Here is a 26,818-nt window from a genome sequence, read left to right on the forward strand (position 1 = left end):
GATTTTATCATCAATAGACTGGACCAAATTTAAAGAGTAATCAGGTTTCAACATGAATTAAAAAAAATTTATTAAAGTTGGCACTGTGCCAACCACTAGGGAGACAAATACAAAACACAGTTCCATGCTATCCTCAAAGATATAATAGGGGAGACAACAAATATATGGGAATGGTGGTCAAGGAAGGGCATATCTGGAGAATCACAGGGATAATGACATGAGACAGTTAGCTGATATGCCCTTTACAGGAATGCTCGTAGTATGATCATACTGATCTGATTATGGTTGATTGCTGAGCCCAGAACAAAATGGGGGGGGGGGAGCTGGATGATGTGGCAGGCTGTTTTATTTTTATCAATAATTGTTGCTTAGCTTTCCATAGGTTAATCACCAACTGCTAGTTTTTCTCCATGAATCACATCACAAAGACCTGGTCTACGCAAAAATATTACTACCAGCCAGTGCCTGCATGTAAACAAAGCCAAAATTTCAATTCACACTAAGGTACAAATGACCTATATAATCCTTTCCTGAAAATAGGTTCTAAACAGGTAGTTAAAGGTAACATTGGTGGGTCAAATAAATTCCACAAGCCTCAACGTCTTTTTTTCAGCGCCATCCTTGGTTTCATATGTGAAAATATCACTTATAGAAGTGATATTTCCTATTTTTATAGGATCTTACAAAATACTTTTCCACATAGTATCTCCCATCCTAACAATAATTGTGGGACAGGAAGAGCAATATTACTATCTCATCAACCAATGAGCATTTTACTGAGCAATTCTTGGCACTGTAGTAGGCACTCAAGATACAAATTGGAAAAAGACAGTCTCTGCCCTCAAAGAGTTTATTTTCCACAAAAAGGAATATATGTTTTAAAACAGATAATATATAAACAAATAAAGCATACAAACAAAACAACACTAATAACTGGGGAATAAAGAAGGCGTAGTGGATACAGCACTGGGCCTGGAATCAGGAAAATCCGAGTTTACATCCAGCTTCAGACACTAGCTGTGTGCCCCTGGGCATGTCACTTAACTGCTGACTGCCTCAGTTTCCTCATCTGTAAAATGAACTGGAGACAGAAACGGAAAACTACTGCAGTATCTCTTTGCCAAGAAAACCCCAAATGGGGTCATGAAGAGCTGGACGTGACTAAAACGACTTAACAAGAAATCAGGTGAATTAGTGGAAATAGACTGGGTCCACTGGAGCCCCGAGGTGGAATTGGGTATACAAAATCAATAAAGTTTGGTGGGTCCAACAGCATCAGAGATTTGGGGAAGAAAGCAGGGATCCTGGACCTGGGGACTGGTCCTGCTTCGTGATAGATACAGCAAGGGAAAGACTTGAGGAACTGATGGCTAGATGACATTCGAACTCCCTGATGCTGGGAAAAGGGGTTTGGGGATATTACTGCTGGTTATTCTGAGTAAATCAGGGGATCTGAATAGGATGGGGAAGCTTCTGGAGTCATTATAGGTGCAATTTAATCCCTCCTTAGCCACTGGGTGGCAGTAGGCAAATTCCTTAACCTCATTTTACTATCTTTTCCCTCTCACAGCACAATAACTTAGTTATTTTATACATAGGGAAACTGAGAAACTTGCCCAAGGTTCTGTGTGGAATCAAGACAGCTAGATTTGATATTAGGCTCTATTACTAGCTATGTATGTGAGTTTGGAAAGTCACATCACCTCTATGGATCTCAGTTTTCTCAAACAGAAAATGAGAAAATTGGAAAAACTGAGGTTTAAAGTACTTTTCAGCTCTGTATGGCAGATTCTGTATGGCAGAATGCAAAGAACCCAGGTAGTGAAGGGATTGGTGAGCATGATAATTTTGGTATCGGTTGGGATTATTTAGCCCAGAAAGGAGAAGATTTACAGCAGACTTTATAGCAGCCTTCAAATACTTCATGGTCACAAGGTTTTAGAAAAGGGATGAGGTTTGTTTTGTTTGAAGAGGAAAGGATTAGGTAGAAGTGGCAAAGAGGAAGACAGATTTGATGTAAGGGGGAAAAAATTAACTATATGAAAACGGAATACGCTTTCCTGGGGAGGTAGTGTTTTCCGTACTCAAAAAACAAACAAACAAAAACAATCCCCTCCCCCCCCAAAAAAAGAAAAAACCGCCCAAGGAGGTGATGCTGTGAACCTGATGGCAGAGCACTGCACTTGGTAGTCAGGAGTCAAATCCAGTGCAAATTGAACTTCAGACGTTTACCAGATGTATAACCCTGGGCAAGTCATTTAACCTTTGTCTGCCTCAGTCTCCTCACCTGTGAAATGGGGAAAATAATAGCATCTACCTTCCAGGGCTGTTGAGAGGATAAAAGGCAATGATTCCATCTGCAAAACATTTTGCAAGCTGTGAAGCACTATCTAAATGTTAGTCATCACTATCATCATCACCATTATTGCGCTGCAGAATAGATACTTGCTGTCATCCTATGATGATGTAGAACAGACGATTGGATTATTATTATTACTATCATTATTATTATCATTGTTATTATTATCATGCTGCAGGACAGCTTCTTGCTACCCGCCTGGTTACATCAGATAATCCTGAGGTCCCTTCCGACACACGAGACCAGCCTTCGGCCCTGCTTTTTTTCTCCTCCTAGTTGTGCCCCACCTGGCTGGGTGTGACCTTGGATGAGTCACTTCTCCACTGCTGGTCTCGGTCTCCCCCTGGACATATAACACCTGAGATGGCTGGACTCGCTGACCCGCATGTTTGTCCCTTCTAACATTCCGGAACTTCAGACTTTCTTCCAGTCAGGTGGCGACTTCCCCCGCCTCCTCCTCCTCCTCCTCCTCCTCCTCCTCCAGGTGCCCATTTGGAGGCCGCCAGCCCAGCCAGACTTAGCACCGCCCCTCCCGACCTCCCTCCTCCTCTCTCTCTCCACCCCTCCCAACTGAGGCAAGGAGGCCGGGCTAGCGTCTCCTAGACGACAGACTCTGAACTAGGAAGCCAAAAGGAAGAAGAAGCTTATTCCTTCTCTTCCAGCGCCAGCTACCGTGACATCACTTCCTGCGTCCACCCCGTTTCCCTGCCAACGACCCGGGATAAGAAAGACCTGGTGGGTGGGAGTATTGAGGAGGGGTGGGGAAATTGGGGTGAGCGCGAGGCCGGTTGTTGTGAGTTCACTTCCTCCGCTCCGCCCGTTGCGGAGCAACTAGCAGTTCCCGCCCTCTCTCCCGCCTCTATTCTGGGGAGAGAACTCAATCCAGCGTGGGCCGCGAGGCCAAGGCTAGCGTTGATCAAGGCTGTGGGGAGAGGGGACGACCTCCCTCGGTCCCTCACACGGACGCTGGGCCTCACCCACCCACCACTCCTGGACCTCAAGTCAGATCGGGGAGCCACTGCGGGAGTGGGTATGCGGCCTGGGACCCGGCCTCGCGGGATCTCCGGGGCGGAGGGGCTGGCTCCCCGCGTGCCAGGGGCTGCGGCCGCCGGGAGGGCCGGGGTCCCGGGCTGGGGGAGGGGATGCCCGGGAGACGCCCCGTGCTCCGCAAACCTTAGAGCGCTCCGTAACTGTGAGCCCCTAGTGATTAGGTGGTCGGGCTCGGGTGGGGGACTAGACTGGCGCCCAGCATGTGTAGACCAATTGCCCCAGGACAGAAACACCGAGCTTCGGAGCTTCAGTTGCCTCATCTCCAAAGTGTTAAGTACGCTCCTCTCAAGGTTTGTTGTGAGGCTCAATTAGGAGCACCGTAGAAATGCACTGCTCCCCTTTCTTGGGCCTGTGATCTCCTAAATAGAAGGAGCACTGAAGAAGAAACTCCTTTTACCCGTGCATGTCAGCACCTACGTGACCACTCAATAGAATTGCCTGAGGCACTGAAGTTCAAGGACCTCCCTCCCCCGCCCCCCAAAGTATGGGAGGCAGGACTTAGAGCTTTAGAGCTAGCTGTGTCTTATTGGCCCCCGAGTTACTCAATCTGCTTACTGTATCCACGCTGTGCCCCTCTGCTATTTTCATTATTATGTTGACACCTTTAGAGCAGAAGAGGATCTTGGAGGTCATCCAGTCCAGCTTAGAGGAAGAAAGGGGGGCTGCATCATAAGGTGGAATGAGCACTGCTTTTGAAATCTGAGAATCTGAGTTAAAATCCCACCACTGCCGTTACTTGTCCTTGTGAATTTGGTCAAGTCAGTCTCTCTGGGCTTCAGTTCCTTTATCTGCAAAATGAGGGAGTGTATTAGGCTATCCTGTTAGGTCCTTTTGAGCTCTAAGTCTGATATCCTATGAAATCCAGAGACAGGAAGGGACTTGTCTAAGGTCACAGAGTCAGGTACCACACAGGTAGCAATTATGAAGAGCCAGGATCCAAAATCACTTTATCTTTAACACTGTCTATTCCAGGCAGCACCTGAACAAGAATTCTCTCCACATAGTTTCTAACAAATAGACATCCAACCTTTCATTTGAATCCAGTTCCTCTGATTCCAAATGCAACATTTTTCCCACTAAAGCGATTACTTACAGAATGACAAATTAATAGCTCACATTTATATTGTAACTTAACATTTGCAAACATTTTATATTATCATCTCATATGGACTTTACAACGACCCTGTGAGGTAGGTCCTTTTATTTTCCCTATTCCATAGATGGGGGAACTGAGTTTCACAGAAGCTAAAATGACTTTCAGAGCTTCACACAGTATCTCAGTGAGGGATTTGAAAACATTTCTTCTTGACTTAAAATCCAGCAGAGCAGTTATGCCAATGTCTTTCTCTGCTAAGGCCCAGAAAGTCAAGTGATTTAAAACTCCCAGGCATAAAATTATAGAGTCATAGATTCAATGCTGGAAGGGACTTTAGACATCATATAGAACAACCTTTTCCTTTTATAGGTAAGGAAATGAAGGCCCAGAGAGGTGAAGTGATATCTAACTCCAAGTCAAAGGATGATAAATAGGGTTTTTGACATTGAAGGGACCTTGGAGGTCATCTAGTGCAACTCTCATTTTATCCAAGGAAGAAATTTGGGGTCCTGAAGACTAGAAATGACTTATAACTCCTTTAGTAGCAGCCAGTAATAGAGATGGTGGACCCTATGAGGAGGGTGCCCAGTAGTACAGTTAAGAATTAGGCATAATGAACTTTTTTTTTTCTGGAGGTAGTGGATATTGGAGGTATTCAAGTAGAAGTTGGATGAATGCTTGTCAGAGATGTTATATGACAAAGTAATACATTGGAATAAATGATCACATAGGTCTTTTCCAGTTGCAAGTCTGTGAGCAGAGATGGAAGAACTTTGGAGATCTACCACCATTTTATGTGAGGAAACTAAAGACCAGAGAGGGGAAGTAACGATTGCCAGAAATCACAGCTAGTAAATGGCAGAGCTAGCATTAGAAGCCATGATGAGAGTTTTAAGCACCGGAAGGTATCAGATAATTTAGTTCAGGGAGGAAGAACTGTGGTCAGGATAAATAAAATAATTTATTAACTCATCTTAGATTTAGAACTGAAAAGGACTTTGAAGGCTAGTACAGTATCCTCATTTTGCAGAGACCCTGCAGCTCAGAGAGCTTCAGTGACTTTCTCTAAGATAGTAAGTAACAAAGCTGAAACTGGAATTTAGGTGTTCTGACACCAAGTTCCAGTGTTCTCATCTTTCCACCCAATGTTTAATGGGAAGTATGAGTAAACTTTCTGTTAAAGGTTACTTTTCTGTTTCTGTCTGTCTGCAGACCCCTTACAGTTTAGATATTTTGTCTAACGCATTTCATAAATGATATGAAATAGAATGAAGGTTTTTGGAAAAAAGTAGTATCATAAAGGTGGTGTTTGCCTTTCAAAAGACCTGGGGGTAGGTGGGGGTGGTGAAGAACATTACCTTTTGTGTTGCCCTAGAATTAAATATTTCACATAAGAACTTTTATGTCCGTCTTTCATAATTAAGAGTATAAAGAAAGAAATATTGTTTTTAATTACAAGTTCTGCTGTAGGTATAGTTCAGTGATTTATTATTTCTATATTCTGTTGTGGGGCATGAATTAGAAAGGGGATCATATTAGATGTAATGTAGGAGCAAATTTTAAATCCCTTAAACGAGTCTAGTACTTTAGTCTGCTCCTTTTCTAAAGAATTGGTTTAGAGTTGGCTTTTTTATTACTTTTCAGCCTCTGTAAGAAGGCTATAGATATATTATTAAAATATAATTTTGTTATTTTTAATTATGTCAGAAGGGAGGCAGCATTACCTAGTGGGTGGACATCTGGCTTTGCATTAGCGAGATTTGATTTCAGTCCAGCCTCTAGCACATACTAGTTATGCCACCACGGGCAAATCCCTTAACCTCACAGCGTCCCAGGCAATTCTCTAAGACCTAAGATTCAGGAATCAATCTGCATTGGTGGAGGGGATATTTCCCTCTAAGAATTCCAATACTAGGATTTTCCTCCACTTATAAAATTACGAGTGCAGACCAGAAAAATAAAAAAAAGATTGTCAAATATAAGTATGTTCTAAATTTTCAGATAAAGTTTATATATAACGTTTGTATCAATTAAACTAACAAAACATCTCAAATCTAATTTTGCTCTTATCTCCCTATATTTTAATTCCCAATAGATTGAATCAACATTCTCAATACTGACATTGTGTTAACTTAAAGAAGAAAAAAAAATTAACATCTATATTTAACCTATTACAAAATCACCATGTCTGATGAATTGGGTAGCACTATTTTGGCCTATACCAAGAGTCCGAAAGTCGCCAAAAGAACAACTTTCCAGGTAAAAATAAATTCAGATATTTTAATTTTTTATTAAATTTATATGTGAGGCAATGAAAAAGGGATGATAATAACTTGAATAGAATATGGGGAGTGTTTCAGCACACGGGGTAAAACAGGCTGTACTGTTTGACTTGAGCTGGCTCAGGTTCCCTGGGGATATAAAGCTGATGAAACAGCTGATGGCTTAGCAGCATCAAGGACTGTTATCACTCCCTCCTCAACATTTGCTTGGTAAGGAATGTGACAGCATTGGGGGGATTGATTAGAATTAGCTAGGACCAGGGTAGAATGATTTGTTAAAGGGACAGTTATGAAAGGGAGGAGAAAGAACCTTGGAAGAGGAAGATGATAAGAATTATGGCTACTATCAAAAGATAAGGAAAAGTTAAGCTACAGAGGAAAGTAGGTTCAAGTATACTCCTCCTCTGCATATAACTCAAAGCACTAGTTTTAGGAAAGGTTTCTAGAACTGAATAATAGCAAGATGATGCAAAAGGGCATAAGCAGAAATAAGAGGGAAACTGTAGCAGAGCAAGCAACTTCCTATGAGTGAATTGGGGTTGAAGGGTGTAGTAGTAGAATGTCTTGAGCTACAGAATGCTTTAGTTGAAGTAAATTATTCATCTATATGGAACTCCCCGTATTCCAGTATGGAAATACTCATAAAGCTGCATCTCACTTGTGGTTACCTTCAAGGTGGTCTGCAGTTGTCACCAAGAGTGGTATTTATATGGGGGAGCATCCTTATATGAATTAAGAAATTCATCTTTTTCTGTAGGTATTTGTTGATTATTTTGACTGTAATATTACTTCCAACTATAAACCTTTAAAATATTAATGAATTAATATTTACATCAGGTTTCTAAATGCCTTTTTTTCATGAAGCTTAAGGATCTTGTTGCTGATACCTAGTGATTTTTAAGTTTTCTCCAATGTGGTTCACTACATCTGTGGACTAAGCCTTTAAATGCACGATATCCATCAAGTCCTTATCTGTAACAAAGAGACAGAAACTCAAATTTCTTCCTGAGTTTAGATCAAGTTGGTTCTAGCTTCAAGCCCAAACTAGTAGAAATTTATTGGAAAAGCATCTTTTGTTCTAGGAACAAATTTATATAAAATAGTGTCTAGACCTTCATATTTGAAAGGAAACTTATTGAATTATATCATTTCAGGATGAATTACAGAAAGCAGTTTCAGCTCGTACAGCTCGACAACAAAGCGAAGATTACTCAGATGATTTTGACAGTGATGATGTTGGTATGCTAATCAATAGGAAAAAAAAAAGTAGTCTCCTTCCTCTCTCCCTTCTTTGCATCCAAGCTACAAGAATCTAAATTACAGACATAGAATTATACCAATCTAATTGAACAACATAGGCTTGTCCCTAACATTTTGCTAAAGACCTACTTCTTATTTTCTTTGATGTCTTAATGATTGCTTAGATATGTAGTAGTGGTGAGGGGGGAAGGGGAGGAGTGTAGAGAAAGATGTTTGCTCTGAGGCTGGAGGGCTAAGAGGCAGCTGAGAATTCATCTGTTCAATGTTGTAATCCTCTCAAGCTGAAGGAAAAGAATTTCCAAAAGGTATTCCTACACTTGGAGAGATAACCCTTGAGTCTTTTGAATCAAATTTAAACATCAATTTTTGTAGGAAAGGCAAAAATGATCAGGCCAGTGGAATATAAATACTGGTTTTCAGGTTTGTTTTAATATTTAGACATACCTGGCTTTACCCAATAGAATTGTTTGTGAATTTAATTTTTAAGAATTGAAAACTATTTTAAATGTACATCACTGTTTTTAGTGATCCTGTAATATAAAGGTATCAAATTTGCAACCAGTGGGTACATGAGGCCCACAACACTTCTGAAAGCAGCTCACCAAATTGAAATGTAATTGGCAAGTATTTAACAAAATAAATAAAACTAATAATAAGCCCTAGGTAAGATTATATTTTAAAACTAAGTCAATATATAGCTGCAGGGATCCTCATTTACAGATTAGTTACCCATTTCTATTTGAGTTTATACCACCACTGTAATAAACTCTTTCATGAATTGTGAAACTGCCATAAGACAGCTGAACACCACAAAATTGAACTTGCTTCAGTGGGACAGTATTGATTACCATCATTTTCTAATCACTGAATCTTGTTTGCTTTTGTCTTGTCACCATGGACTTTTTTGTTGTTTTTTTTTAATTGCAATGTAAGCATTGAAGTTCTTTCCTGTTTCAGGTTCTTTGGGAGATTTTTCTGACGCATCAATATATGAAAAGTCAACTAATAACAATCTTACTAATGAGTTTCATGTGTCAGATGATGAAGAAAAGGATTCTCCAAAAATGACTCTTTTGAAAACAAAGACAACAAATAGCAATGTAACAAAAGATTTAACTACATTTCCCATCAAAACAGAAAAAGAAGCAGGACCAGATACTTTGGAGAGATTTGCAATTACTTCATCGAAACCTCAAGGAAAAGATCAAGAAATTGAACAAGAAGAAATGAAAATAACATCTACGCCTAGGCTAGTCAAATTTGTATCATCAGGTACCTCATTTAGTTGCTATTTCTAACTTAACATTTCAGCTTAAAGGTTTGTCATTTTGTCAGCATGAATGTCCCTTCATTGATTCACATTGTAACTCCTTTATGCCTTTGGGTAGAAACATTTGTCATCTAACGGCCAATTTTCTGATCATAAGCATCTCCAAACTTAGCCAGTCTGTTGCTCAAATAATAGACAATCAGTGACACAGTGCATACATGAAAAGACCTCCAGAGCTTGTGCTCTGGATAATCAAGAACCCAGGTTCACATTTGTACTGTTACAATGCACTGGAGGTGCCTTTCAGTGTAGGAACCAGAGAAGAGGATTAGGACACAAAGAAGGAGTAGCAAGAAAAATAGACCACAGAGCATGAGAGAGAGAGATTATAAGGTCATGAAAGACCATGAGAATGTAGTGACACAAGCCAATGGAAGAAAAGTTATCAAGGAGAGAATAATTAGTGGTACTATATATTGCATCAAGTCAAGGAAAATAAGGACTTGAAAAAGGCCATTGCATTTGGTGATACTGACTTTGGAGATGGCAGTTTCAGTGGAGTAGAATGAGTGGTGATGAAAGAAGCTGGTTACAAGGGATTGAGAGAAGTTGAATGAAAAAGAAGTGGAGGCAGAAATTCTGAAAGTTTGTTAGTGCAGAGGAGAAGAGTGATCCAGGTCAAAAGAAAGGTTTATTTATTTAGGATAGAGGAGACCTGGGCATATTTTTAGAGTGGGTTGAAGAAACCACTATAGAAAGAAGTGAATTGAAGGTACATGAATGAGGGGATGAATGAATTAGTGGGTGCTTATTGTTCTGTACTGTGCCAATCACTGTACAGAGTGCTGGGCATACAAATTCAAAAGTAAAATTGTTCCTGAGCTCCAAGAGCTTTACATTCTGTTAGGGAGTGACCACACATAAGGGGGAAGAGTTACAGTATGGTTAGTGGAGCAGTAGGGAAGTGGATGGACATACCCTTTTCAGAGTCAAAAAGCTTATAACCCAGTTGTGGAAATAGGACTGGACTGAGTGAAAATCAGAGGTAAATTGTGTTGTATGGACTGCGTAATTGTAGATCAGAGAAATAGCTCATGGAGGATGAGTGAGTAGTCAAGGAAAACTTCATGGATGAAATCAGAACTTGTGGAGCTCTTCAGGTTCTGACCTGTAAAAGGAAAGAATTGGATTAAATGGTCTTTGAAGTCACTGCCATGCCTTTTATGATCCTTATGAGATGGGTAGGATTCAAAAGGACGTCTTGGGTCTGGGTGTGTGTGTGTGTCTGTGTCTGTGTGTGTGTGTGTACACATGCAGAGAGAGGAAGAAACTAATCTATAGGCAGGTGCAGCTGGATTGATAGGGTGAGTCTTAGGTCTAGGGTGTGTGTGTGTGTACATACATACGTATATATATATATAGAGAGAGAAGCCAATCTATAGGCAGGCGCAGCTGGGTTGATAGGGTGCTGGGCCTGGAGTCGGGAAGATTGAAGTTCAAATCTACCTTCAGATGTTTACTGGCCACATCACTTAAGCTCGGATTTATCTCAGTTTCCTCTACTATAAAATTAGTATTAGTATAAAAATAGGTTGTTGTGAAGATCAATAGAATTCAATAGAATATTAGTATTTAGAAAACACTTAGCACAGTGCCTGGCATATAGTAGGCACTATATAAATGCTTATTCCCTTCTCTTCCTTTTTCCTTATTCCATGACAGTTATGAAACAGATCCTATTGAAGTGGAATATAAAGCATATTGGGGGGAATTGGGAAGTGATTTGTATAGAGTTAGGGCCAGATTGCAGAAGCCCTTAAAAGTAAGTTGAGAATTTCAGTAGACTGGATTAACATAGCATTGGCATGATGTTTTAGAAAAAAAATCTGGTGGCCTTTTCTGGGGTGGTTTGGAGGGCAGAGAAATGGGGTAGGGAGACACATTTAGGAAGTTGTAGTAATGTGCTCTCTTAAGTGTTGGAAGGCCCAAACTATTTTGTTAACTATGAGAATGAAGAGTTATAGGAAAATTGGTAAGAAGATCATGAATTGAATGCATCTTTTTTTTTAAGAACACAAGACTAGAAGGAACTTTATTTTATTTCTTAAGGAAAAAAATTCATTTTATTGAATAAATAGAGTGGAAAGAATTCAGTGGTGGAAAGTGGAACAGAAGGCTCTGCTTGTGCTACCTTTCTTTGCTCCCTAAACTGAGGCTTTTGTCCCCTGCTGCTCATAGCCACACTATGGCATATCTTCGTTGGTCTGATTAAAGCCAAGAATTATGTCTTAAAAAATTCACACTTTTTGAATAAATCTCCCCTTTCCAAATTCTTTTTTGTTAAAAACAAAATATAATACCACAAAGGCGTTTTAGTCTTCTGATTTGTAGTTGGAGAACCTGATGAAGTTGAGAAGATTACAGCAGCCATGGTAAAAACAACAAAAAACACAAACCAAAGAGTATAAAACCCGCCAATAAAAAACACCAAAACTGTATTTCAGGAAATGATTTTAAATTTCTCAGTTTGGCTTACCTTTCCTTCTTCTTTTGGCCATCTGTCTACCACCTTTGTTTCTGTTTACTCTCCTGACCCTTTGAGGGCTCTGAAGAATCTACAATCTACAATTATTTAATTCATTCCTAATTACATTTTAATTATACAATTTATTGTATAAAAGATAGCTTAGGGTATGCTCCAGGCTAGTCAAGGATTAAATACTGTGGAAAATAATTAACAGTACCTACACTGTACCTACACTGTAGTATTCAAGACTTGGCTATGGCAAGTTGTTTAGGATTAATTTTTTAACCACAAGATGGCAGCAAGATTTAAGTGGCAGTACTATAATTTTTAATGTAGAGTAAGAATGGCATGTTAATTAGTATTTCCAACAAACAAAACATTTTAAATCTATGTTGGAATTTAAATGAATTTTACTCATTTAGTTGTACAACATAAACTTTTATTTTTGTATTGTAATTAAATTCTGTTATCATGATTATCACTGAGGCAGACTGGCAGCAGTAGAAAGAGTGGGCTTTGGAGTTGGTCAAATCCACAGTGTGACCCTAGGCAAAGCTCTTACTCACAAATGATGTCAATTCTAGACTCTATTCAATCCGTATTGGTGGAAGCAGCTTTTACTACTTCTTTATACTGATAAAATCGTAGATCTTTCTTCACTTCCCTTTGCCCTGCAAAAACAAACAAAAAACAACAACAACAAAAAACAACTTACTGGAGAACATATTCCTTTTTATAATGGAATTTTTCTTAGAAGTAGCAAATGTCAGAAACCTATATTCCATATGTTATAGGAGGAAAGATGAAAGAATTTATGCCTAGTCTTTTGTTAGAGTATTAGCAAGTAGGGGAAAATGGGAGTTATTATATATGTACCCCTGTCTCCATTCCTCCGTCATGTTCATTTACTTTGATTCCAGTTAATTGGTTTTGTTATTTGAGAGACTAGATATGTTTGAAATAGTGAGTTTATGGGAGCTCGAGTGATTAATACTTAATGTTTAAGGAAGAGAACCGATGATCTTTTTCTACCTACATCAGAAATTACATAAAATCAAGTACTTTAATGTCAAACAAATGAGAATTAAGGAGTCACACATTGGAGATACCATGTTATGTAGGTTTTTTTCTTAAGAAATATTAATTAAATCAATAAAACACTTGTTACCATGGGACATTATACTGTTAGGGAAAGATCTTAAGTATGATAATATTAATCAGCATTTCATTTCATGTTTCAAAGTTTACAAATTACTTGCCTCGCAGCACTTTTGGAAATGGGTTGTATAAATATTATTATCCCCATTTTATGAATGAGGAAGGTAAGAGGCAGAGGGGAGAAATTACTTACCTAGGGCCATATGGCTAGTAAGTATCAGAATACTATGAGAATGATTCATTGTAGTGAGTCTCCATTTCTGCAGCTCCTATCCTTTGTACTACTAATCCCTTTTCTGTGATTAACCTTGGTTAATTGAGGACAGATACCTGTTTCTCCCAACCTTTTCCAGGATATACGCTTCTACTTCCTTCACTTGTTCCTCATGTAACATGATCTGAGCCCTTTCACCATCCTTGCCTTCCTCTTCAGATTGCAATTGTCAGTCTTTCCCAAGATGTACTACCAGAGGTGAATGTAATGCTTTACATTCCAAGAACAAAGTACAGTGTAACTGTACAGAGCTCATAATATAGTTGATTATGTTATGAAATAAATGAGCACACATATATATTTGGTCCAGACCAGTGATCTCATTAATGTAGAGAACTTTTAAAAACAATTCTCTCCGTTGATTGAAATAGGATCCTTGTCTGTAATTCTTCTGTAACTTACAGTATGTCTTACAGAGAGTCTCCTGGGATCGCAAGAGGTCAAGTGACCTATCCAGAGACACATAGCTAGTATATATCGGGGGCAGGGCTTGGTGATTGCAAGGCTGACTCACTGTGTCATGCTAACACTGATGGATGAGATTACACTTTTACCTTTAACCATAGAGAAAACAGCCTTGTAAATGACAGATGTGTGTGTATACATATATGTATGTGTGTACATACATGCACATATGTACATACCTACATACATATACAGACACACATATAGTGGCATTGCTAAAAATTTCTTTGTCACCTGAAATCCCTTTTTCTCTGCTTTTTTAACAAAACAAAAATAAAAACAATTCAGTTTAGGTTTGGAAAGTCCCCACCCCACCCCCTTTAGGAAACTAAACTTGATCAAACCAGTCACTTTGTACGTTTAGTTCTAACGTCTAAGATGGTAGTGACTGATGAACTCATTTTCGCTGCTCCCTAGAATGCAGTTATCTTCTGCTCTTCTGAATAGTTAGTACTGTTTAGGTTTTTTAAAACACTAATATTAGAATATTAGTTTAAGATGAATCTGCATTTTACAGGCAGTTGTCACATTTTCCACTGGTTGTGTGCAGTATCTCATTTTTAAGTTAATTGTTTAGAAGTCAGATAATGTTTTCCCTAAAAGAATCAGGTCCAATGCTGGTCACTACATTATAGAAAGAGAGGTAGTGAAAAATGGTGTCCAGGTAAGGGCAGCCAGAAAGTAAAAGGACCTAAAACTGTATCATGTGAGGATCAGTGGTAGATGAACTGAGCATACTTGTCTCAAGAAGACTCAGATATTTTTGCATATCTAGCATCCAGGTAATTGTCCTGGGATAGTACATCACTGACATTGAGTTCTACTATTTAAAGTTTGTGTACTCAAATTGAAGCATTTTATTTCTCAACAGAAAACATCAGCAACCTTGAAAAAGATACTAATGTTAAATTACCTTTACCACGGCTAAGAGGCATCTTAAGGAAGACTAGCCATGTGGGTGATAAAGATATACTAGAAGAGGAGGATAACCCTGCTTTTGCCAAAATACAATTTTCACATTCTGCACCTTCATCTCTGATGAGGTTGAGTAGCAAAATGTTAGAAATTGAGCAGAGAACTCTCTCCGAAAGCCCCAATTCTGAGGTAACTACCGTGTCTGAAACATTGAGTCTTGTTCTTGAATGTAAGTCTTTGTATCAATCATCATTATTCGAATTTTGTTTTATCAGATTTATCAATTGTCTATATTATTAATGACAAAGAAAGGACATGGAAGTATGGTATTATGTAAGCTAAAAATGCGATAGTTCCATTGTACAGACAAATGTATGTGTTTTGGGAAAATACTACTGGTACTCTATTCGTTTATTCATTTTTATCAAATATTCATTGAACACATTGTGTGTCTGTGCTACTCTGAGGGGCATAAAGATGCATAATACTCGTGTTCTACCTTTAAGGAATATAAAGTCCATATTGTCTTACATAAAATGAAATGAACTAATAAATTGAATTGATATCCTGAGAAAGACCCTTGTTTAAAAAGGCCACGGTCTCCACTACATCCGGGGCCATCTCTAGTCTTCCTGATCTATATCCAGATGGCTTCAGAGGAGAAAGTGAGGCTGGTGACTTTGTACAGTCCTCCCTCACTTAAATCCAGTTCCCTTGCAAAGTCATGGCATGGCCTTGGCCTTCCTGATATGGTCCTCTACAAGAATGAAGGACAAACAACAACAAATGAAATAGTTCACTTGAAAATCTGTCCAGACTTACCCCCAGCCCCCGCATTGTTTTGATAGTTTTGCTGTTTGTTCAATTTCTCTTTCCTTGGTTTTTGTAAGATCTCTATATTTTGTTTTTGTTAATTTTGAAATTTTGTAGGTAATCATATTATTTCAATTCTCAGTTTTTCTGGCATATAATTTTCTAATGATTCTTTTTATTTCCATTGTCCATTGTGAATTCAAGCTTGTTTGTTTTTGCTTTTGGCAATTTAATGTTCCTTTCTTTTAATCAAATTAGCTAATGTTTTATCAGTTTTTGTTAGATTTTCATAAAACAACTCCTGGTTTTGCTTATCACTTTTGTAGCCTTTTTGCTTTTTGTTTTTATCAATTTCTTATTTTTCTTGTTCTGGGTATTTTTAGTTTTTTTTTTTAATTACATAGTTCATTAATGCTCTCTATTTTGTTAATATATATTTTCAAAGCTATAATTTTTCTTCTGAGAACTGCCTTTGCTTCACCAAAAAAAGCTTAGTATATTTCATTGCTGTCATTCTCTTTTACATAGTTATAAACTGTTTCTATGATTTGTTCTTTGATGCCTTCGGTGGTAGGAGTATCATTATTTAATCTCCATTTAAATTTGTATTTTACATGAATATCCCCTATGTTGCTTCCTAGTTTCATTACATTATGGTCTATAAAGGATGTACTTATTTACCTTTATGTATTTATGATTACTTTGTGGTCTAGCACATGATTAATTTTTGTGATGGTTTCATGGTATATAAAGAAACACACATATTCTTTTACTGTTTCTTTTCAGAAATTATGTCATTCTTGATTTATGAAAAAAGCAATAATTAAGGGCATTGTATTACCAATTACTAAAACAATTTATTTTTAAAGTAATCATCTTCAAAACTATTTGATACTAGGGGCAGCTAGGTGGCGCAGTGGATAGCACACCAGCCTTAGAGTCAGGAGAACCTGAGTTAAAAGGCAGCCTCAGACCAAACACTTGACACTTACTAGCTGTGTGACCCTGAGCAAGTCACTTAACCCCAATTGCCTAAAAATTAAAAAAAAGAAATGTATTTGGTACTAGTGAAAAAACAGAAAAGTAAATCAGTGAAACAGACTGGATAAGCAAAACCCAGGAATAAATAATGGCAGCATTCCAGTGATTGAGAAAGCTGATAACACAAACTCAGGGAAGGGACTTTTCCCCAAGAACAACATGGAAAAATTGTAAGGCATTGTGACAGACATTGTCTTTAGTTAGCCATAGATCTAGAGATGGAAGGGACCTTACTTAGGAGCTCTTTAATCTATCCCCTAAAAATACGGATGAAAATACTGAGGGCACAGAGGTTGTGACTTGCCTAATTTCGCACATCCAGGGCCAAGATTTGAACCCAGGCATTCTGACTTTTATACCATATACCATAGTAAGCTACAAAGCACCTGTTTGTTTGTTTGTTTGTTTTTTTAATTAAAGGAGCACATTAGCTGGGGCAGGAGGAGAGGAAGATCAGGGAGAGAAAAAGGGAAGAATTCTTTACCAAACAAGGGATAGACACAGCAAAACAATAAAGTAGACAATCTTAATTACATAAAATTTACAAGTTTTTGCCTAGTAAAGTCATTGTAGCTAAAATAAGGAAATACTGTTGATTTGTAAAAATACCTTTGAAGTGAATATCTATGATAAAATCCTGATATCCAAGGAATATAGTTAGAGAATATAGATATAGAAGGAATTTTCACAAGCATAAAAAATATCTAGACATTCCTCACTTGGAAAAATAGTGATCAAATCTGGGGCTGTCTCCAGTCATCCTGATTTATATTTTGCCACTGGACCCAGATGGCTCTGAAGGAAAGAGTAAGGCTGGTGACTTTGCACAGCCCTCCCTCTCTTAAATCCAGTTCATTTGCAAGTCATTGTATCGCCTTCCAAATGTCATGGTCCTCTTTGAGAATGAAGGACAAACAACAAAAGTGATCAGAGGATATAACTATTTTCAGAAGAAGAAATGCAAGTCATGTGGGATCAAGAGGGTGAACAATGCACATGACATTGTTAATATTGAACTTGGATGATTTCTAAGATGTCTATTGAATAAAGACTTTGCTAGGGAGTTTCCCAAGTTTCATTAAATGTTGTGACTATTACTCTTTTCTGGTGATCCATGTAAATGCAAATGTTAATCCCAGAAGGAATTTAGAAAGGATTTTGAGGGAGTGGAGTGTAAAATCTAGTGCAAGAAATATAAGACCCGAAGACACATGTGGTACTTTAATTACTATTGCAGATTGAATATTCCTGGAATGTACCTGATAAAGAACACTAAAAATATATTTGCTTATTTGGAATCATGCTAATAAAACAAAGTGACTAAATTATCCATTCCCACTGATACAGAGATCCTATTTCTAAGTATATACTCCAGGGTCAAAGGCAGAAAGGTCTCATAAAAACCATAATTCTTGAAAACAAAACTTTTTATGGTAAAAAACTAGAAACAAAGTAGATTCCCATTGATTCAGGGATTTGCTAAATTATGGTACTTGAATTTAATGTAATGTTACTGTGTGTGAGAAACAATGACTATGAAGAATTCAGAGAAGTATGGGAAGACTTATATAAATAAGCAGTGACCAGAAATAACCAGAACCACATACATACACACACACAAAATATATATATGCACACACATAATGTTTACAACAAGGTAAATGGAAGAACAATAGGGTGAAACAACTGCAATTATATTGACCAAGACTAGCCACATGAAAAGTTAGAAAATGTACTTTCTCATTGAAGTGTGTAGAAGAGAACTGGATGTGTGTGAAATATTGCATGTGCTCTCAGACGGTTAACATTATTTAGTTTTGCAGGACTTTTCTTTTATAAAATCTTTGTTACGAGAGTTCAGGGAGAGGGATAGACATTTGCAGATGAATATGATTTAAAAACCAAAGGTATCCATAACAAGAACATTTTTCAAAAGAGAATTGCACATGATTAACAACCACATGAAATCTTCCTTCAAATTACTAATAACAGAAATGCAAATGCTTTCATATCACAGCTATCAGATTTGCAATGAAGTCTGATTTGGAAGGGCTGTGGAAAAACAGGCACACCAATGAAGTATTGGTAGAACTGTGAATTGGTCCAACTATTCTGGAAATTAATTTGGAATTATGTGAGAAAATTCACTAAACTGTTCATAACCATTGACTTAATAATCCTTCAATTACTCATATACCCCAACAGGGTCATTGACAGAAAGATCTTTCTGTGTGTATAAAATACTTTCTGTGGTAGCAGAAACCTGGAAGCAAAATGTGTGGCCATCCTTTGTGAAATGGCTGAACAAATTGTCATATGTGAATATAATTGAATATTATGTTGCTATACAAAATGACAAATATGAGAAATTCAGAGAAACAGGGAAACTTAGACGAAGTGATATAGAATGAAAAAGCAGAACCAAGAATACAACATACACTGATTACAATAATGTAAATGATAACACTGAAGGAAAACATAGACGCTATAATGATATTTCTGATAATTGATAAAGAAACTCACTTTTCCCCCTCTCACTAAAGAGGGTGTAAAATTTGGTATATACTATTAAATATAGTTGCTTTATCAGTCAACATTGCTTAAATGTTTTTCTTTATTACAAAGAAAGATATAAGGGAATATTAGGGGGGTATGATGTAGTGTAAAAAATTTTAAAGCAATGTTTCAGATTTTTTTTAAGTAAATATAAAGAAAATCAAAGAACTTGGCCTGTTATGATAATTCTTTGGGGACAAAATATTCACAAACTAGACTCAACTAAAACTTACCCCTGAAATATTGTTTCTTAAGGGTCCATGGTTAACAAGCCCACGAACATCATTAGCAATTCCTCACCAGCTATCAGATACCGAAAATCTTGGAGACTGTCTTTTCCCTCCACCAGCAGAAAGATCTAAAAAAGGTATACATAATTTTTCCTATTTTTATTTTATATGTTCTAATGGACAGTTACTTCTAGGACTTCATTTTTATCATTCAAACCTTAAAATTGAAAAGAATTTCAATTAATGAGCTATACAAGTACAAAGAAATATTTGCTGGAATGATATAAAAATTAATTTTGTTAGGTCATAACTTGGTTTCAGATCACTAATAGATAGCATTCTTTCTCAGGATATTGTGTAATTGAAGGTTTTAATTTCGTTCATAATTTTTCTATATGACTGAGACAGCTTGATCTCACACTTGGTCACTTGGTCTCTGGATTTTCCTATTCAGAGTTGAATATTCAAGCTCCCACAATAGCAAAAGGACAAGATGAGCCTTGAAGTTTGAAGGAATAGATAAACATCATCAGAACCATTTCATACGGGGCTAGAAGCAGTGTTATTCCTAAAGCTTTTGAGTTTAGGTCCTGCGCTGTTTCCATCAGGATCTGAGGAACAGTGGTGGTAATAGTAGTTTGTCTTGCCTGATATGTGCTGCCTCCCTCTCTTCCCTCTCCCTGTGCCCCAGCTAGCCTGGCTCACTTGCCCTGTGAAAGGCAGTGGAATATTGTTAGTTAGTGGGGATAGCTAGTCTCTTCTTCATAGAATCTGTTTCCCCAGATCATAGCTGTGAGAATTGGACTGGAAGTAAGACTGATTGTTGGGTATGGGGGTGGGGTGAGGTGCTACCATTCCCAGGGCTTTTGTGTCTCTGCCTGTTGGTGACCAATAGTATTGCTAGTATTTGATCAGCAGTTGCTGCTAGTGGTGATGAAGGCCTGCCTTCACCACAATGATCTCTCCCTTCAGTTATAGCTATGGAGGCTGGGCTGAAAACCAGTCTAGTAGTTTTAGAGATACTGCTGTTCCCACAGCTCTTGGGTTTGGGATTCTAGGCCATCTCCATAAGGGTCCAATGGAAGATGAGGTGGTGGCGGTGATTTGACTTGCTTGATATGTTTGTTCCTGTCTCCCATTTTGGTGCTCTGCTGCTTCAGCTAGGTTGGCTTGCCTGCTCTGTGGGTGGCAGTTGGTTAGCAAATAGTTCATGGGGATGGCTGGCCTCTTTTCCACAGGAGAAATATATCTCCTTATTTTATGGCAGTGAGGGCTGGGCTGGAAGAAGGAAAATTATTACACTGAATTTCTTTCCACCTGTGATCTTTTTGCTATAATGACATACAGAAAACCATGCTTTCATTTTGCAAACATCAGTCATGTTGCTTTGATTGGTTATGATTTGTTTGTGTAACATCTAGACTTATAGATATGACCACTTCTGACATTCTGTTTAAGTGCTAAGTTTTTGTCTTGGTGTGCCACTCTTTAATATGAGTTTCAAGGCTGAACTGTTTAGTTAAAACTGATCCCCTCCAGAAAACAATAGCTTTTGAGCCCTGGTATCTGTCTAAGACCTATAGTTCTCCAGTCTGTAGCTGACAGCAGACCTTGACTCCACATAAAGATGATCACCTTTGAAACAGTCAACGATGACTAATCTTGAGAGTGTACCTTGGGACTTAAGGAGAGAGATCCACATAGGAAAAAAGGGAAAAGCCTTAGAAGGGTTTAAACCCACAGATCTTGTGACAGGAGGCATTGATATTCTACTTTTGTCTGTTTTACCACCATTCTTAGAATACTGCTAAGGAGCCACCAAAGATTTGCTAGAGCTCTTAGAGACAGAATCATTAGAAACGATAAGATATTTCCTTCTATTCATTTGGTGTGTTAAATATTAATTTTCGGTTGGCATTCTTTTATAGATTACTTTTAAAAGCTACTTAAACTTAATACCATAGTTATTTTAGTCTATTTTACAAGTCAAAAGGGATAACAAAAGATCTTAAGTAACAGAAGGCAAGTTAATTTGTTGCCCAAATTATTGGGTCATAATTTATTTTCAGTCATATCTTTCCATCTCAATTATAGATCAAGAAAAAATAGTAGATGAAAACCATAATATTATGAAATCAGAAGACAGTAACAATAAGTGTTCCCCTGCAGAAGAACTAATGGTGAGTAATACTTGGGAGAAAACAAGAGAAAGTCAAGAAACCATCGATGAGCTTGAAAAAAACATGAAGAAATTACAAATGTTTGTGGATGAGGATAGAAAAACTATCACTTCAGATGCATCCCTTAAGGTATTTTTAAAAAATCATTTCATTGAGTTTTTCTTTTTAAAACTTATTAATAAGTTGGGGTTTTTTGTTTTAGTCTCTGCATAGTCCTGAAATTTCACCTAGTTATGGTTTGACATAATGTGATTATTACTATTCAGTTCAGTTTAGCAATTGTATGTATGCACCAAATGCTGTGCAGAGCGAAGTTTAGATAAGCCATATTGCCTGCCCTCATGGAACTTAGAGGTTAATAGTAGGAAGATATGTAAACAGATTACCTATACTTCACTCTTTTAAGATTCTATAATTTCATTGGTTGGGTATTCCTTTCTCTGATGTAGAACACAAGAGTTGCTTTTATTAAAATATATTTTTATTACTAAACCAACCTGGTGAAGACCCTTTTAGAATTTAGCTAGGATAGATAGTCCTCAGATCCCATATTTGTTTTTTATCAGTCTTCTACTTGAAGCTTTCCACCTATATAGGATTGTCAGAATTTGTTCTCCTTTGGTTTGGTCTTTGAAAACTCAGGGTTACCATACACAATGAGGAATATAAAGAAGACTTTAGCTAGTGTTACTCAAACTAATAAATATTCAATGCCTTAGAAAGAAATGCTAAATGAGGACCAAGTTGAGACAGGAGACAGCTAGGAACTTAAAGGTGCTTCATGAAAGAGTTTACTATATCCAGTGGGATGTTCATATTAATTAAGATTTATGATAAATGATATATAACCTAAAGTTTAAAAAAAAAACTTTGAGATACAAAACATGCCAGAAATAGTTCACAGTTGAAAAAATTATTTATTTAGGAGCTTCTACTTTATAAATAATAAACACATTTGGAAGTGTCCTAATGAATTTAATGATTAGGAGAACCGTTTACAGATGGCTACTTTAATGCTTTAAAATTTTCATTCTGAACATATAGGTAGAGTAAAACACTTTTTAAAAATAAAAATTGGTTCTGAGAGGATAAATTATATTTGAAGTAATTTGAATAAGATCATTAAATATAAATTTTAAAATTATTGCATATAGTTCTTACACATCTTCATATGCTGTTTTTCATTTGGTACATATTCATAGTGGATACTAGGAAATATTGATATTTAGTAGATCTTAATGAATAAAATTTTAGCAATCTGTTACCTTCATTCTGAGTTCTTCAGATAGTTGAGATTTTGCCACTTTAAGTACCGAAACTATTATTTTAATTGTTTTAGATTGAAATATTTTAGCATGTGTTACATACTTCCCTGTCTTCTAAAACAGAGTGTACTGAATATATTTTAACCTTTTCTTGATTGTTTCATCATTATGAAAATCAATTCTTGGAATGTACTATACTAAATGGATGCTACTGGGGCCTTTTGAGTTGTGTGGAGCTGTTTGTCCGTAGATTGATAGAGCATTTATTAAGTGCTTACTGTGTGGCAAGCATTGTACATAGGAATAAAATACAAGCAAAAAGAAAGACGGTCCTTGTTCTTAAGGCGCTTCCATTCTAATTGGAGAAAACAATATGTAAAAGGGAATGGAAAGGGTGGGAGAAATATCTGAAAAGAGGGACAGGTACACTTCCTCAAATGAAGGTCCCAGGAAGAAATTCCCCAGAGTAGTAAGTATATCAACGGGTTAGAGGTATCTCTAGGGGCAGAAAGTAGCTGGGACCAAGAAAATCTGGTGCAGAGCTGGAAGGGCAGTAAGCATGGCTGACCTTGGCATTTCCTCAAATGTAAATGCCAGGGAGCAACTCACCAGTTTGAGGAGGGAGCCACGGGACAAAAGCATGTGTAACATGAGAAGGCAGCTGGGATACAGGTAGAAAAGCTTGGATACTCTTGATGAGAGCTGGGTGAGCATGGCTGGCCTGAGAATTTCCCTAAATGAAGGCTTCAGAGAGAAATTCATCAGTCAAGGAAGGGGGGCTACAGTGAGGCGGCATCTCCAAGGTGAGAAGACAGTAGGGGTAGAGGTGGGAAAGTCTTGAGTGTGGATCAGACCCAGGAGAACAGTGAGCAAGGATGGTCTGGGCACTTCCTCAGTTGAAGTTTCCAGGCAGGAACTCACCAATCAGAAGAGGGGGGGCACTTTTAAAGGCAAAGGCATCTACAGAATGAAGAACGTACCTGGCATGGAAGTAACAAAGTCTAGAGGGTCTGGATCAGAGCTGGGAAAGCAGTGAGCATGTATGACATGGATACTTCCTCAAATGAAGGCTCCAGGCAGGAACTCACCAGTCAAAGGAGGGACCTCAGGGTAGAGGTGTGGAATCTGGAGAGCCTGAAGCAGAGCTGGGAGAGCACTGAGCGCAGATGGGATTGACCCTCAAAATAAGGTTCTAGGCAAGAACAACAGAAAGAATAGATTTCAGGGGTAGAGGCATCCCTTGGGTGAGAAAGCAGCTGGAAAAGAGGTGAAAAAGTCCAGAGTGCCACCAATGTGTTCTTGTGCGCACTTTTTGCATTTTGTGTGTGTGTGTGGGGGGGGGGTTTCTTTTATTATAATCAGCTCTATGCTATTTCTCCTCATTTCAGTGTACCTGCCCATAGCACCTCCTCTCACCCTTTGCATCAGCTTTGGACCTAGAAACCAGCTAGACTAGTTTCATATTCTGCAAACTTTCTGAGTACCAGTTGTATACAGAGCTAGGTTCTGGTTCTAGGTGCTGAGGGGTGGAATGGAAGTAAAAGGAAGACAGACATAACATTTAGATAAGAGCTAGTCCTTGTTCCCATTGAACTTAGAGCCTAGTTGCTGATTAGAATTGTGTATGAGTAAGTAGACTCTAAATTGCGAGTGGGGTGGGCCGATAGTTTTTTATGAATTAAGTGTATAGGCCATGCATAGACTTTATGGGATCTGTTTCGGCTGCTCCTGGGCTTTTATTGCTTAATTTCCTAGATTTCCACTATATTCTAAGTAACTGAGGTTGTCAGATATCTAAATTCCATATATTTGTGGTTTTTCTATAGTTACTATACAATTTTTGATTGATAGTTTTGATGGAAAATTAATTTATAGATTTAGCAACGGAAGCTTCTTATTATATTAGTCCCTATTTTTACTTTTCCTTGCTTTCCTTTCTCCCTGGTCTCCTATTTGCTTGTCCCTTCTGCCTACAATTCTAAATCCCACATTTCCATCAAGAGCCTGCTCAAGACTTCAAGACCCACCTCTTTCAAGAAGGTGACTAATTTGACCCTACATTGTTTTTTCATGCTTTTCATTTGCCCAGCAATTATAATACCATTTATATGGTCATCTTTTATATATGATATACCTTATTATTTGTCTTCCTGACTTCCAAGTGCAGTTTTATGGTTTCCTTAGGTCAATGAATGAATTAATAAAAATATTTATTAAATGTCACCTACTTTCCAAGCATTGTGCCAAGCCCTGGGGATGAAAACACAAAAGCAAGACATTTCTTGCCCTCAGGGAATGAAAAAAGAAGTCTATGTATACTTTAAAAACTTTTACTAGTCTAAAACTGCACTAAGTTTTTTGGAATACTTTGTATAGAGCAATTGTGGCCAGGAAAAGGAATTGTGTTCTGGAAAGTCACAAAGATGGTGGGTGAGTAGGACAATAGCATAATCCATTAGCACACCTCCAGAAGCCATGGTAATGGTGATTAGATTATAGTTTTCAGAGTAAGAAGTGGAAAAGTAAATAGAAGAGTACTCTCAGGGGCTAGGGCAGAAAACAATCCCAGAACATGTGTAGTCCTGTAGTTTAAGTCCAATAGTCTGTTGGAGGTTGGAGAAACCACAGCATCACCAAGCTAGACAATGGATGAGGACTGAGGGTCCCAGAAAGTCCAAAGCTAAATGGCTTAGCTCCTTTTAGCCTTGGTCTCTGATGCAGCAGCAATAGGAGAGGGGGTCAAAGACTACTACTACTCTCTGTCTCTGTCTCTCTCTCTGTCTCTGTCTCTCTCTCTCTCTCTCTCTCTCTCTCTCTTCTCTCTCTCTCTCTCTCTCTCTCTCTCTCTTTCTCTCTCTCTCTCTTTATTTTGGTGGTGGGGAGAAGCTTAATTGTTTAATGAGTGAATGAATCCTCGTAAGTTCAGGAGAGTAATATATTCTTATTTGACAATTTGCTTTAAATTTCTGAACCAGTATTTTATAGGTTTCATATAGTGTCTGGAGTATTCAACTCCACAAATATTAAGCACCATGAATAAGGTGGAGAGGACTTGGGATTCACAGTCAAAGGACCTGACTTTGCATTCCAGTTCTACAACTTAGTGCTTTTGTGATCTGGGGCAAGGCACAACCATTCTGGGCCTACATTTCCTAATCTGTAAAGTGAAAGGAGTTGGACTGGAGGACTTCTAAAATCCCCTCCAGCTCTATGAACTCATTACAGAATACTGTCTTAGATACTAAGGAAGATAGAAAGAAAAATAAGACTGGGACTCTGCCCTTATGAGTCTTACCAAGGTAGTAGAGGGAATGTGACCAGTTAATAATTAATCAGTAATCACCAGGTATTTATTGGGTGCCTACTATGTGTGTACCAGACAAATAGCTGCTGGGGACACAAGGACAAAAATGAAACAGTCCTGACCTCAGGAGAGCTTACATTATGTTAAATGACACAATGTATATATATGTAAATATATTCAAAATATACAGAAAACAAATGCAATGTAATGAGGAATACTAGAAGCTAAGGGAATCAAGAAAAACTTCATGTAGATGCCTATGCTTGTGCTGAGGTTTGAAGAAACCTTGGGATTTTAAGACACAGAAAAGGTAAAGAGGGAATGCATTCCAAGCCTGAGAGATAGCCAGTGTAAAAGGCCCAGAGGTGGGAAATGAAATGTGTGTGAGGAACTAGAAGAAGGCCAGTTGATTGGATAGTAGAATTATGAATGAGAGAAATATGTAATGGGATAGGAAGAAGGCAGGTTGAGACCACATTGTAAAGGGTTTTAAAAGTCAAACATAGGAGTTTAAATTTGCTTTTGAGGCAACAGAGAGTTGTTGAAATTTGCTAAGTAGAGGAGAAACTTAGTCCTATACTTTAGAGGAATCATTTTGGCTGCTGCTCTATGGAGCTTGGATTGGAAAAGAGATACATGAAGCAGGGAAGCTCATTAGGAAACTCCTGAAGGTAGTACAGGTGAGGGGTGATAAGGGACTCAGTTGGAAGGGGTAACTCTGTGAGTGGAAAGAAGAGAAATAGGAAGAAATAAACAATCACTCTGGAGTAAGT

The 26,818-nt window shown here is 37.9% G+C and overlaps 1 protein-coding gene across 5 annotated transcripts in view; it reads left to right on the plus strand.

The window, feature by feature from the left end:
* Positions 1-3,111: 3,111 nt before the first annotated feature.
* The window catches only part of MAP9 (microtubule associated protein 9), a 114,259-nt gene continuing 90,552 nt past the window's right edge, over positions 3,112-26,818 (plus strand). For 2 of the 5 annotated variants that reach the window (XM_078148611.1, XM_020994012.2), the window contains exons 1-7: positions 3,116-3,389; positions 6,601-6,764; positions 7,942-8,026; positions 9,005-9,319; positions 14,613-14,845; positions 19,322-19,433; positions 21,391-21,605. In XM_078148611.1, coding sequence (XP_078004737.1) covers positions 6,690-6,764; positions 7,942-8,026; positions 9,005-9,319; positions 14,613-14,845; positions 19,322-19,433; positions 21,391-21,605 — 1,035 coding nt within the window. In that variant the 5' untranslated portion in view covers positions 3,116-3,389; positions 6,601-6,689. Of the gene's footprint in view, positions 3,390-6,600; positions 6,765-7,941; positions 8,027-9,004; positions 9,320-14,612; positions 14,846-19,321; positions 19,434-21,390; positions 21,606-26,818 lie in introns of all 5 variants that reach the window. The other 3 variants (XM_020994014.2, XM_020994011.2, XM_078148610.1) reach the window with 3 other exon arrangements.

Source organism: Phascolarctos cinereus, unplaced genomic scaffold, assembly GCF_003287225.1.
Source record: "Phascolarctos cinereus isolate Bilbo 61053 unplaced genomic scaffold, phaCin_HiC Scaffold_9;HRSCAF=440, whole genome shotgun sequence".
Classification (NCBI taxonomy): Eukaryota; Metazoa; Chordata; class Mammalia; order Diprotodontia; family Phascolarctidae; genus Phascolarctos; species Phascolarctos cinereus.